Here is a 19,097-nt window from a genome sequence, read left to right as displayed (position 1 = left end):
CCAGATTTGACAGCAATAGCTAAGAAACCTATTACAATTAAAACTACCAGGATTAGAGAACAAGTAAAAATCTACACTTCAATACACTGCTGGTTGCAGTCAACCACACTTCAGCTTGAAAAAATTGTGGTTAATTAATGGTGGCAATTTTAAGATTTAAGGTTAGCACAGGCGACCAAGCTTGTCACTATTAGCTGCATTTCCAATCTCTGCTACTGCTAGTATTAAGTGACCTCTGCCATAAGTTTGTTTTGTTTCCAAATACCATCTCATCTCTTTATTGCCTCAGTGGTATGAGAGGAGATTCATTTCACTTTAATGGAACCAGTTATTGTGAAATGGGGAGAGTGTCCCAAGCTGTTTGAAGGCATTTATCAACTTTTATTCTATGCTTACTATATATACTGGCAAAAACTAGAATTCACCACCAGTGCACCTTCACCTTTTAGAAAGTCACGTAGGTAGAATGCAGGCTTTGTCATGGTGTTCGCTTACTCATGGTTAGACAACATGGGTTATGTCTGCAGTTGAGGTTTTTAGGAAGAAGTTTCCATTGACGTTATCGCCATTTCCTCTATATCAATAGGTAAGGCTAAGATTTTATCACAGTTATTTTTAGTAAAAGTCACCAACAGGTCACAGGCAATAAACAAAACATGGCCCTGGGAAGCCACAAGGGGGGGCACATGGTCCCCGAGTGAAGCCACTGGGTAGGGGTGCATGGCCCCAGCTGCCGCCCCCGGAGAAAGCCTCAGGGTTGAGGCATGCGGCCCCCACCAAGCATGCAGGGCAGGCCTTTGGGGTGGGCTGTATGGGCACCTGCCCAGAATAGCCCGCCCAAGGGGGCGCCATGCATATGGTTTGGATTTCCACCTGACCCGTTGCTGAGAGGCAGCACAGCAGACAGGCAAGCAGCAGAGTGTGTGGTGGGGGAAGAGACCCGAGCTGCTGGGGGCAGTTTGATGACCTGTCATCAGATCCAGGTGACTCCTCTGGAGCAGGGGTGGCACTCCTCCACTCTGCTCCATGTGTGCAGCTGCTGCTGTTCCTGTCCCCCTCCACTGCCCACTTGTCCCTGGAGTTGCCCCAGACAGAGTGTCCTCCTGTCTGTTCTGCTGGGGAGGGGGAGAGGGCAGAGTGTTCCCTTCCCCCATGTACCCGATTTTTACTAAGCTGGGGTGACAGGGCAGAGGGAATGTGTGTGCGCTGCTGCCTCTGTGTCTGAATAAGCCTAGTTCAGGCTCCTGACCCTGAGTGCTTTCTTAAAGAGACAGTGCACTCACTCAGGCACACACACACACTCCTCTCAACACACACACCAGGCTCCCTGCATCCAGATCACTTCCCTACCTGGGCTATCTATGCTGAGGCATCAGGAGTTGCTGCTCTCCTGCCCTCCCCTTACGCAGCCCACAGGGAAAGTGACCTGGATGCAGGAAGCCCTGACATCACTCCTTGCTCCTCTCCTCTCCCCCCCCCCCGCCGCCCCCAGCCTCCTATGGCTGCACGGGGTGGAGGAGCAACAGTCTAGTGCAGGAGTGCGCAAGCAGCAATGACAGCTACTTTGTGCATCTAGGTCAGTTTACCCACGTGGGTGCAGGAGGGGGATTCAAAGGTTAGGGGCAAAGGGGGCACAGTACAGAGGCTAAGGGCTCAGGACGAAGGTGCAGGGGTTGGGGCACAGGAGGGGGGCAGAGATTAGGAGTGAAGGGGTGCAGGGATTAGGGGACAGGGGGGGCAGGCATTAGTGGCAAAGGGGGCACAGTGCAAGTGTTAGGTTGGAAGGGAGGGTGGGGAGTCTGGGGAGCTCATGAGGGCCAGGGGCAGGGGGCTTGCCCTCAGGGCCAGGGCACCAAAATGCAAGTTCGCCCAGGGTGCCATTTTCCCTAAGGCTGGCCCTGCAAGCACTGGACACCCCAGGGCTGCGGTGCATGGTCCCGACTGCAGCCCCCGGCAGCCACGGGGCTAGGCATGTGGCTCCAGCTGCAGTCCCTGCCAAACCCGGGATGCCACAGGGCTGGGGCGCATGGTCCCAGCTGCAGCCCCCAGTGGAAGCTGGGGGGCTTGGGCTACAGGGTACTGGTTCCAGTCAGCCCTAGTTGCAGGATAGGGTGCACGGTCCTGCTCCACCTCCGCCTCCTGAAGCCCTAGAAGTCAGAGGTCTGGTAAACTCATGGAATCCATGACTGCTGTGACCTTTGTGATTAAATCGTAGCCTTATTAATGGGAATTCAAGTGCCCACATGATCACAGAAGTTTGCCATTATGTCAAACTAACAAATTTATGTGAAAGTGATGAAATTTCAGAGGGCACTCGTGCCTTTTCTAAACTACAGCTCACACCAATGCAGCTGTACCAGCGGGGAATTATAGATCCCATTTTTTCTAGTATAGACAAAATCATAGAGAAGCTGCATTCTGCTGTACATTGGTTTCTACCAAAAGGCACCTTTAAGTGTTGCATTCCAAGAAAATGCAAACTTTCCCCACTCAGCGAGACAAGAGGAATTGGGAAGTGGAAGAGGAAGAGGAAAGGGTAAGGAGAATTTCCCTCTCCCAATCTAGTTGTAGCTGCTCCTAGAAGTGTGAAGAGGAACTAGATAGGTCTAAAGCAGCACCCTACTGGGAATGAGACTGTTTTCAAAACCCTACTCTACAGCTGTCAGTGAGGATGGGGGGGGCTCCCACCAACCCCAAAATGAGCAGGCTCGGTTTGGAAGTTGAGCCAGGCTAGACCTCTTCTTTCAGACTGTCTAGAATAAGGCTTTTGATTGCTAGAGTTAATTGCAAATTCTAAATTCAAGTCATTTGGCAATTATGCTAGTTGTACAGCCATTCAATGACCATCTGTTACCGTGCACAAATGTTTGTTTCTGTCTGTGGTTCACCCTTGAACAAAATGTTTGTGGAGTGTCTACAGTAGCATTTATATTGACACTAGTTAACTTAAGTAAACTGGCAATCAACTAACTCTAGTTACAATGCAACCATAACTAGTCTAGACAAAACCTATACGATTTTTTGGTGCAAACACACCTTATAGTGCAAGAGTTCACATATTTTTAGTCGTAATCTTTAAGCTTACTTACAAAATAACTTTTTAAAATATGACATGTTCACATGCAAAATGATCAAGATTCCTACTTACTTCCTCATTAAATAATTTGCTAGTTTCTTTTTTAATAGGGTCTATAAGTTGGACCTGGCCTGCAGAGAAACCCACTAGTAGAGAGACACTTTCTGCTGTGGCTGTTAAGTGATTGAAGTCATGACACGTAGGTTGCGTTCCTTTGTATATCCTTTTGTCTATTGGTTTACTCAAGTCAGCAGCCTGCAAAAAGAGCAATGAAAACAAAAATTAAGATAGTCTGTTATGTATACACTTTTTATGATAAAACTAAATTCTATTAGTGAACAAGTTCGCTGTATGTAGCAAGATGATCAACAAATGTAGTGAAGTTATAAAGCAACTTTAAATATTAATCAATTTGGTGTTAAGTTACCATTGCTGCGTAAACAAAAGGTGAGAGGCTTTCAGCAATTTAACACACACCAAGAGGCTTATTACATACGTCTTTCAGTTTTACTAAATACTGACTCATGTCCACCCATTGTGGTTACACTACATCCCACATGAAGATTAACGACACTCAAAGAATAATATCTAGGCTCCAGCCTCTACACAGCCATGTTTCCACCAGTGCTCTTTTGAGAAGGGATGCTCTGATGGATGGGTGAAAAAGGTCTCCTGCCGCCCACCAACTTTTCTGGCAACAGCTTTCCCACACTCAGTAACCCCTCACTTAAAGTTGTCCTAGTTAACTTTGTTACATTGCTGATCAACTAGAGAACATGCTCGTTTAACATTGCACAATGCTCCCTTATAACGTTGGCAGCCACCTACTACTTTGTCCACTGTTTGCAGAAAGAGCAGCCCATTGAAGCTAGCTGGTGGAGGCTTGGAACCAGGGTGAACCAGCAGCCCCCCATCAGCTCCCCGCTCACCTAAGTTCCCTGTACAGCAGCCGCCCAGCAGGCTACCATTTGCAGCAGTTCAGCTGTCCCTCCCCCTACTGCCAAGTGCTGCTCCTATCCTCTGCCTTGGAGCTGTTCCCGAGAGCCTCCTGCTTAGGGTGACCAGACAGCAAGTGTGAAAAATCGAGAGGGGGTGGGGGGTAATAGGAACCTATATAAGACAAAGACCCAAAAATCAGGACTGTCCCTATAAAATTGGGACATCTGGTAACCTTACTCCTGCTTGCTGTGCGCCGAGGGAGGGGGAGAGGGGCTAAAATCAGGGTCCCCCTCCCCCCACTTACCCAATCTCTATAGAGCAGGGAGGGACATGACAAAGCTCAGGACAGAGGGAGCCGGCACCAGCAGCTGCTGTCTCAAATTGCTGATCTACTTAAAAAGGCAATGTACTTACTGAAGTCAGCGTACTTAAAGGGGCAATGCACATCTCTCTCTCACACATACACTGTTTTTGTCTGCCATGCTGTCTCCCCTTCCTCGATTTGTGCGGTCTTGTAAAGTGTCAGGCTACATTAACAACATGTTAACCCTTGAGTGCTCAGCCTGGTGCTAGTTCATCATTTAGCACTAAGGCATTCCCTGGGAAATACTCCACCCTTTGACTTCACCACCTCAACCAAGCTTCACAATCATCTTTGTTGTGTACAGTATTGTTTGTTTAAAACTTAACACACACACACACACAGTCGTGTCTGGTGAAAAAAAAGCTTCCCTGGAACCTATCCCCCCTTATTTACATTAATTCTTATGGGGAAACTGGATTCGCTTAACATCATTTTGCTTAAAGTTGCATTTTTCAGGAACGTAACTACATCAAGCGAGGACTTACTGCACTTGCTGCTAGGCAGAGTTGTGTGGGGTACAGATTACAGCACAGGACACATTTTTAGCCACCAGGTCTCTTAAGCCATTTCCACACTAGTGAACTCTGGAGCCACTCTGAGCTCCTTATCTACACTCTTCAATATTTGCTCCTACAGAATCATATAGAAACTAGATTGTTAAATTTTCAAACAAGCACTTTCATGCTTTTTCACATTCTGCCCCATGTGCTTGTGAGCAGTTCCCTGTAAACTCACTCATTACCCTCCTTCAAATCCTTCCTTTGCCTACAAAAAACTTCACAATAGTTGGTTACTGCTGTGCTGAGACCACAGCTACCATGCTAACAAATACTGTCACATTGTTTACCTGTACTCAGTCACGTCTGAATTCATCTGTTGCCTCTTGTCTTATACTTAAGATTGTATGCTCTTCAGAGCAGGAAGTGTCTTTGTTCTGTGTTTGTACAGCACTTAGCACAATAGAATCTTTGTCTGCAACTTGGACTCCTAGGCACTATGGCAATACCAGTAATTCACAGGATTTTTTTTATGGTACTTATACCATGAAGATATTTGTGGGAGACACTATTCTCTCATTGTTCTGTACAATAAGAATCTCATAGTCTATATACACGCTGTCTGGATTACTGGGACCTTAACATTTTTTCTGGAGGAAGAAATGGATCCCCCACAACCCTTGGTAAATAAAAGGGCTCAGACTGGCAAAGGAAGTTAAAGGCATGGAGTAGTTTCCATGTAACAGACTGGAGACATTGAGACTATTTCATTTGTCTCCCCTAAAGTCTCTTTTCTGTCCTAGAAGACTGATTGTCATTTCATTGTTCTCTGGCTCTATTACAAGAGTCAACAGTGAAAGATGAGCAGCTGAAAGAATCTATTTTAAATTGTTTTTAAAACCCTGCTCTTTACACTCATTTCATGTCAAGAACTAAGGCTAGGTCGGGGGGGGGGGGGGGGGGGGGGGGGGGGGAAGGGGTGTCGACCTAAGAGATGCTATTTGTGTAGCTGAAGTTGGCGCATCTTAGGTCGATCTACCTGGCCATGAGGATGGCGGTGAGTCAACTGCTGCCACTCCCCGGTCGACTCTGCTTTCACTTCTCGCCACGGTGGAGTTCTGGAGTCGTCGGCAGAGTGATCACGGATCAATTTTATTGTATCTACACTAGACGTACCCTAACACTGGTCAAGCAACCATAGAAGAAAAATGTAAATCTGGAAGGGACCTCAAGAGCTCATCTAGTCAAGCCCCCTCTAATGAGGTAGGCTCAAATATACCTCTAGACCATCCCCGACAGCTGTTTGTCCAACCTGTTCTTAAACACCTCTAATGATGGGGATTCTACAACCTCCCTTGGAACCTTATTCCAGAACTTAACTGTCCTTATAAAGTTTTTCCAAATATCTAAACTCAATCTGCCCTGAAGATTACTTCTTGCCCTACTTTCAGCAGACATGGAGAACAATTTAGGAAGGAGGTCCACGCTAGAGATTCAGCACACCCATGCTTCAGTTAAGATGTGAAATCATACCACATCCTCAAAGTTAGATGCAGTTGGGGGCTTCAAGTTGACAGGAAAGGAGCTGTGCCTCTACACTTGTTTCAGGGGACACTCTGCATGCCTTCATACTATGGAAAGACAGCTATTTAGAAGGTTCAGAACTTATGACAACTATAGGAATATTCATATTTGAGTTGGCACAGATATGTTGTACTTATATGAGTTGCCCAAAAGGACTTGTGCCCTTTTGACGTATGAGGCCTTAATTTTCCAGTTTATTTTACATGAAAAATCCAGCTCCAAACTTTGAGGGTGGGGGAACAGTTTCATCAGATCGCTAGGCCTTATAACTCAGAATACAATTCTTATCCTCTTTCATCTATAAGGTCCATGCATCTGTTAACCAACTGCATTTTTATAGCAGCAGCCCTTGGGGGGGGAAGTGGGGGAGATGTTAAAAACAAGTATAGTTGTGTTTAAATTCCTCCTCCTATACTGGGAGAGCATAACTTCTAGCACCCTCCTACTGAAGGTGATACCCATAGATACCTGAACACGCAGTTGTAAAATTGATAAAGTATATATGGACAACCAAGTGGCCACCCTGCAGAGGCCACCACCATTTTCAAGAGTGGGTTATGTTGTTGGTTAATGGAGACAGATTGATTTGTAGGTTTCATGGATGCATCATCTCAACCACCTGAAGCAGTAAATTTCAATGCTTTTCTTTACATCCTAATGATAGAGAATATCTAGCGCACTGGACTTATGAAAAGCCTGTGTGTGATTGATGTAGATACTAAGCGCTCTATAAACATTCAATCTCTGCTGGATGCGATGTTTTGGACAAAGAGGGAAGCATCATTTCTTGGACTGTGAAGAAAAAAAAGTTAATTTTCGGGATAAAGACCATGTCTATTCAGAGAACCACATCATTGTGAAATTTGCAGTAGCGTTCCTCCAGAGGGAAGCCCCCTACCTCTGATAATCTCCAGGTAGAAGTAACTGCTACCAAGAAAACCATCTGAAGACAAAATACATGGATACTTTCCCAAGAAGCTCAAAGAAACGCAGAATCAGGACATTAACAACCAAATTGAGGTCCCATGATGCTGTTTCATGAATCTTAGGAGAATGAAGTAAAGATGCAATGCTGAGGAAATGCTCAAGAGCTCAGGTAAAGAGATAGTCTTCTGGCCTTTGGAGGAAAGTATGCTATACAGTGCAGCCATTTGTTTCAGTGTTAAAATGTTGACACTGAAATCCCTGATCAGACTTTCCTGTAAGAATTCTAAATCTGCAAATAGATGGCGGAGGAGAAAACAGGGTGAATTTATTAAAAATCAAAGTAATTTAAATAACTAATTTTAACCATAATTTAAATCAGGAAGCGGGAAATCTTAATTTAAATGATTTTAATCTTTTGCATTTTTTTAAATTTATTTTTCTAAAGAAAATTGATTCTCACCAGTTAGTAATCATAAAAGCCATGTTGATTTGCCTTTACACTAAATTTGGAACTTTTTACTAACCAGGATAACACTATCTTTTCATATTTATGCAATTATATAGCTTAACAATGTAAGAATCTGAAAAAATGTTTTACTTTATCTTAGAAAATGGCAAATGATCATTTGATTTACTAGATTATTGTACTCATGATCTGTGTCAAGTTGCATTTGGATGGAAGTTAGAATTCAATCAAAATGCACAAAACCGTTTAACAGTTATTTAAATAAAGGTACTGAACACAGCAGAAAAATTAAGTTTATAAAAACAGGTTTTGTATTTAAAACTGATTTGTGAAACACAGAAAATATCTGTAGTTAGTGAATTGTACTATTTCTCGTTACCATGTCCCTTCAGGGTATTAGACCTACTACATCTCATCTTCTCACACCTTTATTTTTATTCAGAGATTGGAAGAGGAAAACAAGATTTTCTGCTTTTTCATCCTCCACCTTAGTTCATTCAAAGTTGGGAAATAATTATTCAGTAAACGAAGAAAGTATTTTATGCACCTGCAGAAGAGCCATCTGCTGTCAAAGCTGGTTTAGCACTTCAGTAAACTCTGATTCCAGGTGCATACTTAGCAACTTCTACCAGTTCAATGGTCTGACTTTAATACTTTGGCATCAAGCATATACTGCTTAAATATTTTTATTTAATTTAAATTGTAAAATTATAGTAAGTTTAGGCCTTAAAACTGGATACAAATTTCAACATTAAATGTTTTATTTTCCAAAAGAAAAAAGTATTTAAATTAAAAAAATGCAGTTTAATAAAATCAGTTTGTTTTTCTCATTAATTTTTAGCCCTTCGGAGAAAACCAATGTTTCTTGCACCACCCCTTGGACTTCCACCAGGTTCACAGAATAAAAAGAATTTATGGAAGTTTTTCTAGATGTCAGCAGAGTGGAGCTTACAAGCTTCTGTATATCCCATGTCTCCTGCAAGATTATTCAAAAGCCACACAGTCTTCTGTACTCTGACTGATACATCAGTTCCATAGAAAGCAAATCCTGCCTCGAAAGGGAGGACAATGAGATCAGACTCAACCATGCTGAAAGACTGGAGAACCAGGGCTGTCTCAACCAATGCAGAGCCATTATCACCAGTGCACTCTCCCTCGTCTTCTGGTTAGTTCTGAGAAGCGGGGGAAGAGGAGAACAAGTAAAGGCATACAGGAGGGCTACTGGCCACCTCAGGGAGCACCTATGCTTACTATCTTTGGATCTCTCTTTCAAGAAGGAAAGGAGGGGATCTTACAGATATAAACAGGTTTGAAAGGACACTGAAATTCCTCACTGGAAAGTGAAGCTTCTGGGTTCACACTCCACTCTGCTTGATGTAGCTGTTCTTTGCTTAGCCAGCTGGCAACCATCTTCCTCTTTGCTCCAGTATTTAGAGCTCTGAGGGACTGTAGGTTCTTTCTCCACCCAGAATGTCAAAGATGCACTTCACTGGGCAGGGATGACAACATTGTCCCACGCTGTTTATTGATGTAGGCAATCGTAGTTGTGTTGTCGCTCACCATTACCATATGACATTCGTCTATGGGGAGAGAGTGCTGAATTCATAGCAAGTTGTCCTGAGCGTCAACCTGTTTATACTTGTTTCTTCTCCTGCTCCATCCAAGTTCCCTGTATTGAATTCATGTGTGTGGACCCTTTATCTCTAGAACTTGGCAGTGGATGCAAGTCTTATTCTGTCCCTCTTAGCTCTAGGTAATCCATTCTTGAACCATGAGTACCATATTAGAAATTATTAGGCTCTAAGGAATTTGGACTCTCCTAAACTAAAAGTGTGATGATACAGGGACAGCAGAAATGACTGCAGATTTCTAGTGTGCACTCTGGCCAACTACAGCACATCCACAAGCAAGACTGACAAATGGGGAAGAATGACAGAAAGTATACTTCGTTGATTGTCACCAGCATGGACATTAAACATTTACTTCTTGAGTCTGGGATTTTTCAGAAACTTGAAATGCATAACAACCTTGCTTGGTCTCTTCTTTTTTTCCTGGGGATTCCCATTCCTCCTTGATCACATCTATCAAGACCGTATTGAGGGCAATATATGGCAGTTTTGGATCTGAGGGATAACACTTCTAAGTGCTGTAGTCATTCTTCTGACCTACCTCCTCCTCTTAGTCTTAGAAGTTTCCTCAGGAGGTAGACCTAAATTGGAAGCTGTCCTGAAGCACAAATTTGAAAAATTTTAACTGAAAGAGTTCTCCCTTCTTTTCCACTCCTGTTTCCTCTTCTGATCCTGTAGCTTGTCCCCCCTCTTGGAGGACACTGAAGGACTCCTGTACCGCAAAATCCAGATTTGTGCTTCCTTCTTAAACTTGCCCTTCCTTAGAGGAATCAGCATCAGAAGACAAACAAACAGGAAGGACACCTCTGCCTGGATTAGCTTTCCTGAGTAGTAGAATCTTTTTAGGAATGCTTTGTGTTTTTCCTGTGATGAGCTGGGGGACGACAGTGACCATAGCGATGGATCGCAGTAGTTACTTCTCATTTCCTTCTCTCTCTTTTGCCCTATTGGGTGCTTGCCATCAGATTCTGAGGTTGACAGAGAAAATAGTTGTTGGGAAAGCTCAGAGGATTCCTTAATAAGGGCAGTACTCAGATTCCCTGGACTTGATACTTCATTTGTCCTGCACTGAATCCCTTGCCTGCATGTCCAGAGAGGAAGGCTTTGACCAAGCCTACACAGAGAGGCTCACCCTGGGCGAAAAGTTGCTCTGCAAGATCTGGGTCCATGAAAATAAATCCCAGAATCTGACACTCACTACCTCTCTCAACTGAGACTGGCAGGAACTGAAAACTTCTCTATTTGGGAAATGACATCGGTCAGCCTGTAGTCAAACTTGCCTGAAAAATGATATAGCTATATCAAAAGAGTACCAAGATGACAGTAGGGTGTATATTTCCTTTTGAGCTACAAGGCCGCCTTGTTTTTTTTTTTTTTAATTTATTTAAGCAGTTTCCATGGCAGCTCCATTTACAGTCAATGCACATATGTCTACGTTACTCAGTGGTTACCAAATACCTGTCTTGCCTAGGATTGGCTTTCCACAGCCTCAGGCAAAGCTCTTCGCTTATTGTAAATCTCAGGTTGTTCAGGGGGCACACAATCTCCTACCATAGCTAACGAAATCTCTCTCAAAAAAAGGATCCCAGTCCAGAGGATCTTCCGATGTTAAATGACAGTGGGCAATATGGAGTGATCAGGCATTCATGGCTCTTGCACAACTTGTAGAGGCAATAGGTGTATGAAAGAAGTGTCTTTATTATTATTATTTTAAATAAATACTTGTCAGTTCCTTAACTAGAAATGAGTTACATTTGGGAAGTATAAGTCATAACAAATTACTTGTGGAAGAGAGCTGACCCTGCTCCCTGGAAGATAAACATGAGGAGCCTCTCTGCACTTCTTGGGCCCTTTCTTGTTCCTTTCATAAAATTATAGCAATATAGGGCTGATCTTGAGAGGTCACCCACCCCCTGCAACAATGCACAACGAACAAAACCTACAGACATCTCTCAGGGATGGTCTTCAAACTGTTCTTAAAAGCCTTCAAGGATATGGATCCCACAATCTCCCTCAAAAGCCTATTCCACAATTTAATTATCTTTACAGTTTTTTCCTAATATCTACCTAAGGGCTTGTCTACACTAGCACTTTACAACGCTGCAACTTTCTCGCTTGGGGGTGTGAAAAAACACATGCCTGAGCACTGCAAATTTCAGTGCTGTAATGTGCCAGTATAGACAGTGCACCAGCTCTGGCAGCTATGCCCCTCGTGGAGGTGCTTTTTTTAGACTACCCAAGCCACGTTAAAGCACTGCCAGTGAGGACTGGCCCTAAATCTCTCTTGCTGCAAATTAAGGGTATGGCTACACTTGACATTTCAAAGTGCTGCCGAAGTGTGAGTGTGGTCGGAGCGCCAGCGCTGGGAGAGAGCTCTCCCAGCGCTGCACATAAACCACATCCTCTACGGGTGTAGCTTGCAGCGCTGATTACACTGAGGCTTTACAGTGCTGTATCTTGCAGTGCTGTGGGGGGTGTTTTTTCACACCCCTGAGCGTGAAAGTTGCAGCGCTGTAAAGTGCCAGTGTAGCCATACCCTAGGATCATTACTTCCTGCGCCCTATCTTCAGTGGATGCGGAAAACAGGTGATCGCTGTCCTCTTTACAAAAGCCCTTAACAAATCTGAAGACTTACCGGGATCCCCTCCCCCAGTCTCTACTCTTTTTAGAACTTTTTCCCTTTGAAGGTTTTTATAATACTTAACTAGAGGAAAAGAGTCTCTGCACCTCTTACTCCCGATTTTACTGGAAAAACTAAGCTTTAGAAGTCTCCTCTGAAGGAGCAACATTATAGTCAGAATTGTAGTGCCTTTTCCTGATGTCTTACTTTTCCTTCCCAGTTTCTCAGGTTATAAAAGGAGAACAAGCATAATTAACCACTCATAGCCCAGCCAGTAAGTATTCCATAACTTTACAGGGTCTCCCCCACCCCCCAACTCCCCCCTTAGTTCTAGTACCGAAGAGAGTGGTTTCTATGCCTTAATATAATAATATCACTGAAGAGGCATTCTAAAGGGAACACTGCATCTGTTGCTGTGCTACAGAAATCAGTAACACCTGAAGTGAACATTTTTCAGATGTCCCTAAGTGGGTTCCTTGAATTTTACAGGTGTTTCCAGACCCGTTTGACAAAAGAGCCAGGGAAGCCTTAACACGGCCACACTTTTGGGCCCACTGGATCTCATAGTGAGCCTGGCTGAGTTACATCAGGGCTGTCTCAAATAAAGAATCTGAGAGACCAGTGCGGGAGGCAGTTCAAACTGGATGGATGGATTTTCAGGGCTGTGACAACTCCCAGGACAATGCCCTGATTGACAAGGTCTGGTTTCTACCTTAAAGGATCTACAAGTAGGGGCGTATGGATCTGCATACTTTCCCTGTAGGGAGACAACCACAGAAAGTAAATTTATGGACTCTTTTTAAATAGTGTTTTTGCTCTGCAGCAGACCAGGTAAAACCTTCCTGGAGTTATGGAGTTAGAACAAAAAATTGTAAGGCTCTTCAGTGTACAGTAACCCCTCATTTAACGTTGTTCCACTTAACGTTGTTTCAATGTTACGTCCCTGCTCAATTAGGGAACATGCTCGTTTAAAGTTGTGTAATGTTCCCTTATAACATCATTTGGCTGCCTGCTTGTAAGATTCTGTGGAAGAGCAGTGACTTTACAAGGGAGCATTGCACAAGTTCCGCTTCTCCGCCTTCTCTCCCTCCCTCCCAGCGCTTAGGACTTTCTGGGAGGGAACACGGAAGCCCCGCGTCTCCACTCCTTCCTCTCCCTCCCAGAAAATCCTAAATGCCGCTAAACAGCTGTTTGGCAGCACTTAGGACTTCCTGGGAGGGAGGGACAGGAGCAGAGAAGTACCATGTTTCTGATCCTCCTCCTCCCTCCCAGAAAGTCCTAAGCTTAGGACCGGGGGGGGGAAGGGCACTGTGGCAAGCTCCAGAGAGGAGATGGAGTGCGGGTGGAAAGAGGCGGGCCTGGAGCATTCCCGGCAAAATCCGAGCCTGTTCTCCAGGGAAGCTGCCGCTGGTGCTGCAAAGGTGCTTCCTAGCATCCTTGCCTACAGCGGGCTATGCCTGTGTGGGGTAAGCCAGGGGCACTTCCCAACCACAGTATTGTACTGTACAGTATACCGTATAATGCCCTTTGTCTGCCCCCCCCCCCAATTTCCTTGTAACCTAACCCCCACGTTTACATAAACAAATCCAATTGTCCCATAAGATTTAAACATTGTTTCACGAACATAACTACAACTTTAAGTGAGGAGTTACTGTATCTGATCACACCATTCCCTCTAACTTACAGCTCTAGTTCTACTTATATAATGCACGTAGGCTGACATCCCATTGGATAACAGCTCTATTGCTCTTACAGACAAGAGAAGACTTTTTTTTTTATTATTAAAGTCTGAATAAAGGCCTACCTAAAGATCTAACTTGAGTGATAACATTGTTAAAGATTCAACATTCCACCTTCAATTAAGGTGTAATCTAATATACACCTGACACACGTTCCCCCTCCCAGAAGTTCTACATCAAAATTAAGGGAAACAATTGATATTCCCAATATTTATACTGTAAATACAAGCAAAAAAAGCCTTTATATCATAGAGCAGTGAAAACACAAGCACAGTTGATAAAGCTCAATTGTTTAAATTGAGTTACAACTTTTTTAAACCTCTTTCAGCTGTGCTTATCTTAAACTGAGATACATCAGGGCAGAGTTAAGATTGAGCTTCAAGTTTAATTTTGCTCTACATGTGACTTAATTTCCTCAGCCTGAAGGCTATATTCATGCTATTTTGTGTAGATACAGATAATTTTGTTGTGTCTCACCTAGGTTATGACAGGCTGGTTATGCCATGACTTTGAGAAAAGAAGTGTTTCCTAGATTTGCAATGAGATCTGATTTAGGATTCTGATATCACAAAAAAGCTAATAGTCACCATATGTAACATGAAAGCAAACTTTTTAAAGTTTATTAGCTTTATTTTTAAAAGAGAAGCCCCACTGGTAGCAATTAAATTTGTAAAACTTATACCCAACTTCTCAGATGTGGTGCACAGTAGTTCAGTATTCAGAACAGCATGATTAAAACTGGCTCATCTGCTTCCAGTTTATAAATGGAGCTCTGCAAGTTTCAACTAAGACCAGAAATAAAAACAAACAAGTTTGCCTTCAAATGGAGATTTAGACAGGGAAAGCAAGGAAAGAGAACTGAGGCGGGAGAGAGAGCAAAGAAACTGTGGTGGCCTGCTTTAAAAAAAACCCACTATTTAAAAAAAACTAAAGAATCAGGAAAATAGACATAAGACTGAATCGGTAGGAGAAAATGAGAAAAACATGACAAGATATTAAGGTTTGCAATACAGCCATCCCCACCACCCATTTCATGACACTGCACTTCCCTGGAAAGTGTCCTGCAGCTCTTAATTTGTGTCAGATGCCCTGTGCTGTAAACCTAGAAGAATGAAGGTCCTGATCTTGTAAATACTTGTTTGTGCATAACTTTGCTTTGCTTCAGTAACAGTCGTATGGGATGATTTTTTTTTCTAGTAATGATGTATTTTGAACAAGTTTAATCACAAAATATTGAACAAATGCCATTAACATTCACTCTAAACACAACTTCAGTAGCATGTATATATCTCATCTCTTTTCACTTCAAAAAACTTTATTCTACTGAGCACTCGTTCCCCTGGACTATCTTTTCCCCACAAACAGAGCAAAATTTACTTGTTTGTTCAAGATAGAGTGGATAAGAATCAATGAAAAAAATAAATTTGGATTTTAATAAAATGCTTTTTGAAGTAAAAATCTATCTAAAAATCGTTTTAATTAAGATATCTTTGAGCTATAATGTATCTCATCATAAATAGGGATTATAAATTCTAATTTTATAGTATGAGACAATATATTCATATAATGTTTAAGGAAAAGTTTTGTAAATGAGTTGCAATAGTTCATGGATTAGGGATCCAATTTTATGGGGTTCCCAGGGCTTCTGTGTAGATTATTTAGGTTAATTTACCCAATGGGACTCAGTGCTCAGTCTAGAAAATACCATCAGAGATGCTTAGTTTTACAGTTCTCAAACTGTGGATTTGTGTCTCCAGAGATAACATGCTTGTTAACAGCAAAAATGTTTTAAAATAAATACACAGAGGTGAGAAATAACTGACCTCAACCCTATTGTCCCTCTGCAAATTTGTGTACACAGTCAATCCCTTACCTCTCTCTAAAAGTGCAAAGTTTCAAAAAGTTCAGTGAATAGAAGATTGTTGGGGGTGGAATAGATCTGGACAAGGAGAAGTCTGGAGATAAATGTGAGAAGGGAGGGACAGGCAGTAGAAACAAAAGTGAAACTGTTTGAGCAGCATATTCCAGAAGTCTTGAGGTCTTTCTGAGCATAGGCGCCGACTCCGTGGGTGCTTTGAGGCTGGAGCACCCCCAGGGAAAAATCTGCCCACCCTGCCTCTGCCCCAGCTCACCTCCATCTCCTCCCCTGAGTGCACCGTGTGCCCGCTTTTCCCCCCTAGCTCCCAGCACTTGCCACTGCAAAACAGCTGTTTCACGCAGCAAGTGCTAGGAGGGAGGGGGGAGGAAGGGGAATGCGGTGTGTGCAGGGGAGGAGGCAGGGCAGGGGGTGAGGATTTGGAGAGGGATCCAATGGGGGCGGAGACTTTGGGGAAGAGGTTAAGATGGAGGAGGGACAGGGGAGTTGGGGCATGGCTGGGGGGTTCGAGCACCCACTGGCACCCTGAGAAGTTGGCACCTATGTTTCTGAGAGTAGCCTTCATTGATTTGAGATCTATCATACTATTCTCCTACTGGAAGGGAAAACCTATAATGGCAGCAGGCCAAGAAACAACTCAGTTTGGGAATAAGAATCATTCAAGAAATATATGTTTGCTGATGATGTTTTAAAGAAAGTCACACCAGAGAACTGGAGAAAGTCACTTAAGCACTTAGATTCAGAGACTGTTGATGTGATAACTTCACTTTTAACAGCAGTAGCTTCTTCTGCTGGTGTAAAAAGAATATTTTCTTCCTTTGGACTAATTCATTCCAAATTGAGAAATTGTTTGGGACCTAAAAAGCAGGAAAGCTTGTTTTTCTTTTCCAGATTATGAACAAACAGGAAAATGATATTTAATTTTTTTAAAAATAAATTAATGTAATTTAACTATTTTAGTTCAAAACAATTTTAACAAAAACAAAGCTATTTTAAAAAACTTGAATGTTTAACTGAATTAAAAAAATTCATCTGCTTGTTTTGTTAAAAAATTATGTATGCTGTTGAAGAAAAAATCCAGGAATACATAATGTTGTTTTAGTTTAATAAAACAATTTAAATGTCTGGCTGGTGATGATCTCCTCCTAATACAGCATGACAAGAAATTCCTCCAAATATTAATGATTAACCTCTTGAACTGAATACCGTTCACCTCCCAATGACCTCAAAAATATCTGCTTCAATTACCTTTGGTAAGTGAAATAACCAAAACAATCATTCAGTTTCTGATACAGCTATAAAACTTATTTTTGAAAATTTTTCAGATAAATCACTTTAAAAATGTATAGTGTGTACCTTTTAAAAATGAAACCTACATTTGAGTTGTGAAGAATATGTATTAAGGTTATAACAACCAACAAGAACGCACTTGTACTTACAAATCCATGATTAAATCAAGTCTTCCTGACTAGTGATTTAAATCAAATTGATTTAAATCAAATCCACCCTGCAAGATACTAACAGTTTTGTGATTATCAAAACCAGATGTTTAATTCATTAAATGCAGAATCAGGATATTTTAGGTGTGCTGAAAAGCTCCTACAAAATCATATAAAAGCAGGGACTATCCCAGTATTTCAAAATTAAGTGTTTCAGGCCATTACATAGGGTTATAGCTTGTTCATTTTTGACAAAACTAATAAGATTAGAAAAAAAATTGTGTTCAAGTTCTCAATAAAACTTGCATAACAATTTTTATGTATACAGGACCTAAAATGAGATAAAAACGATAAGTGCTTTGAAAGTGAAGAGTCACTTTCAGAAGTATTTCAGTGTATAGTCTGCTGGATGAGTAAGACAGAACTCATAATGGATCTATTATTTAAGGCCAGAATCTGGGGCACAAATCTATAGTTAGGCCTGGGAGTAAGACTGGTTCAGTTTCCCAGGAGGAATGAAGCATCCGTAGCCTCCACTGAAGTCAATGGATATTCAACACTTCTGAAGAAAATTCAGACTGTGTGCTTATTTTTAGGCATCTAAAGCTAAGAGTTGTGATTTATTTTTTAAATGTCAAACACTAAACAATTCTAAATATGTGTTTCAATTTCTATAAAAATTGGAATGCATTTATCCAAAGCTCTGATCAGCCTTGCCAAATGGTAAGGGTACAAAATCAAAACTACTTCTCCTCCTATAAACTGGAAGAGAAAAAACACTCAGTTTATGCACACATCTACAAACCCTTGGCTTACCCTTTTTTCCCCCCTTAAAAGCTGGAAAAGAGAAAGGGCTTTGCAGAAGAACAAAGATTAACAAACTTGGCTTACTTCAAACCAGGAAAGGAGATGGAGAGAGAAATTCTGAAGACCTTCACAGAAAAAGACCACCTTTTGCACTGTGAGCCAATGCTGACTGCACCTGTTGCAATATGGCAGAGTGGCAGTCTCAACTAGATCCAAAGCCATGTTTACAACAGACATGTTATCCATTTTTAATTGAACCTTCTATAGAATCAGTTAAAGCACATACTGTTCAGTGAATCCACACTGTTATAGCACCACTCTAACCATATCAGGTCCAAACTTCTCCAGACATCTATACCACACTTCCAGGCATAGCTCAGTAAGCAGTGGATTCTGGGAGATTTTCAAAGATCCCTGGTGCACTGCAGTTGGCCTTGCAGAAAGAATAGGCTGTGTCTAGCCTTGGGAAGTTTTCCAAGGAATTTTTAAAAACCCCAACTGCATTATAACCAAAGAACTTGTTTCAGAGATGAAGTCAGCGGAGACTAGTTGACAGACACCTACCAATCTTTTCAGGATTCCACATATTCAAAGTAATAGAATTAAAATAATTTTGCTTTCTTCCAGAAAATCTCACAGCTCTAGTCAGCGGCCAATTCACATTAATATTTCCATTGTTCTTAACACTAGTGAGAAATTTCCCAAGAACCGTCAACATAGACCAGGCCAGTGTGCCCTGAAACAAAATTATTTTTGGAGCCAACAAAGCCACTACCTAGTTAGAAACTCACCCTGAAATTGTAGGGTAGACAGGGATTTAACACAGGAGTAGTAGAATTTTAAATTAAAAGAGTTACAGTTCCCACTCCTCATTGTGAAAGTTTCAGACCAACGAGGTCTAGTGTTACCTAAACATCAACTTACTGGCCAAGCACTGGATTATATAACAGCATTAATTGTTCATGCAATTGTATCAGACTATAATGTAGGGACACAAGTTGAGATGAATTGAGTTTCAATTTTGCTTCATACAAAAAAAATCCAATATCATCAGTTTCATCTCTTGAAACACTAAATAAACTACATATAGTAGCAAAGTTGTCTTATTCATAACTATTGCAGTTTCTACAGCTAA

At 42.1% G+C, this 19,097-nt stretch overlaps 1 protein-coding gene across 4 annotated transcripts in view; it reads right to left on the bottom strand.

The window, feature by feature from the left end:
- WDR20 (WD repeat domain 20) overlaps positions 1–19,097 on the bottom strand; it is an 83,112-nt gene that overhangs the window by 39,457 nt on the left and 24,558 nt on the right. For 3 of the 4 annotated variants that reach the window (XM_075065689.1, XM_032777375.2, XM_032777378.2), the window contains exon 2: positions 3,149–3,331. The exons of the other annotated variant lie outside the window; for it this stretch is intronic. In XM_075065689.1, the coding sequence (XP_074921790.1) occupies positions 3,149–3,331 (183 nt within the window). The remainder of the gene's footprint in view (positions 1–3,148; positions 3,332–19,097) is intronic. 4 annotated transcript variants of the gene reach the window in all.

The sequence above is a fragment of the Chelonoidis abingdonii genome, chromosome 4, assembly GCF_003597395.2.
Source record: "Chelonoidis abingdonii isolate Lonesome George chromosome 4, CheloAbing_2.0, whole genome shotgun sequence".
In the NCBI taxonomy this organism is placed as follows: Eukaryota; Metazoa; Chordata; order Testudines; family Testudinidae; genus Chelonoidis; species Chelonoidis abingdonii.
Note: the sequence above shows the minus strand (reverse complement) of the source record. Positions and strands in the feature narration are given on the sequence as shown.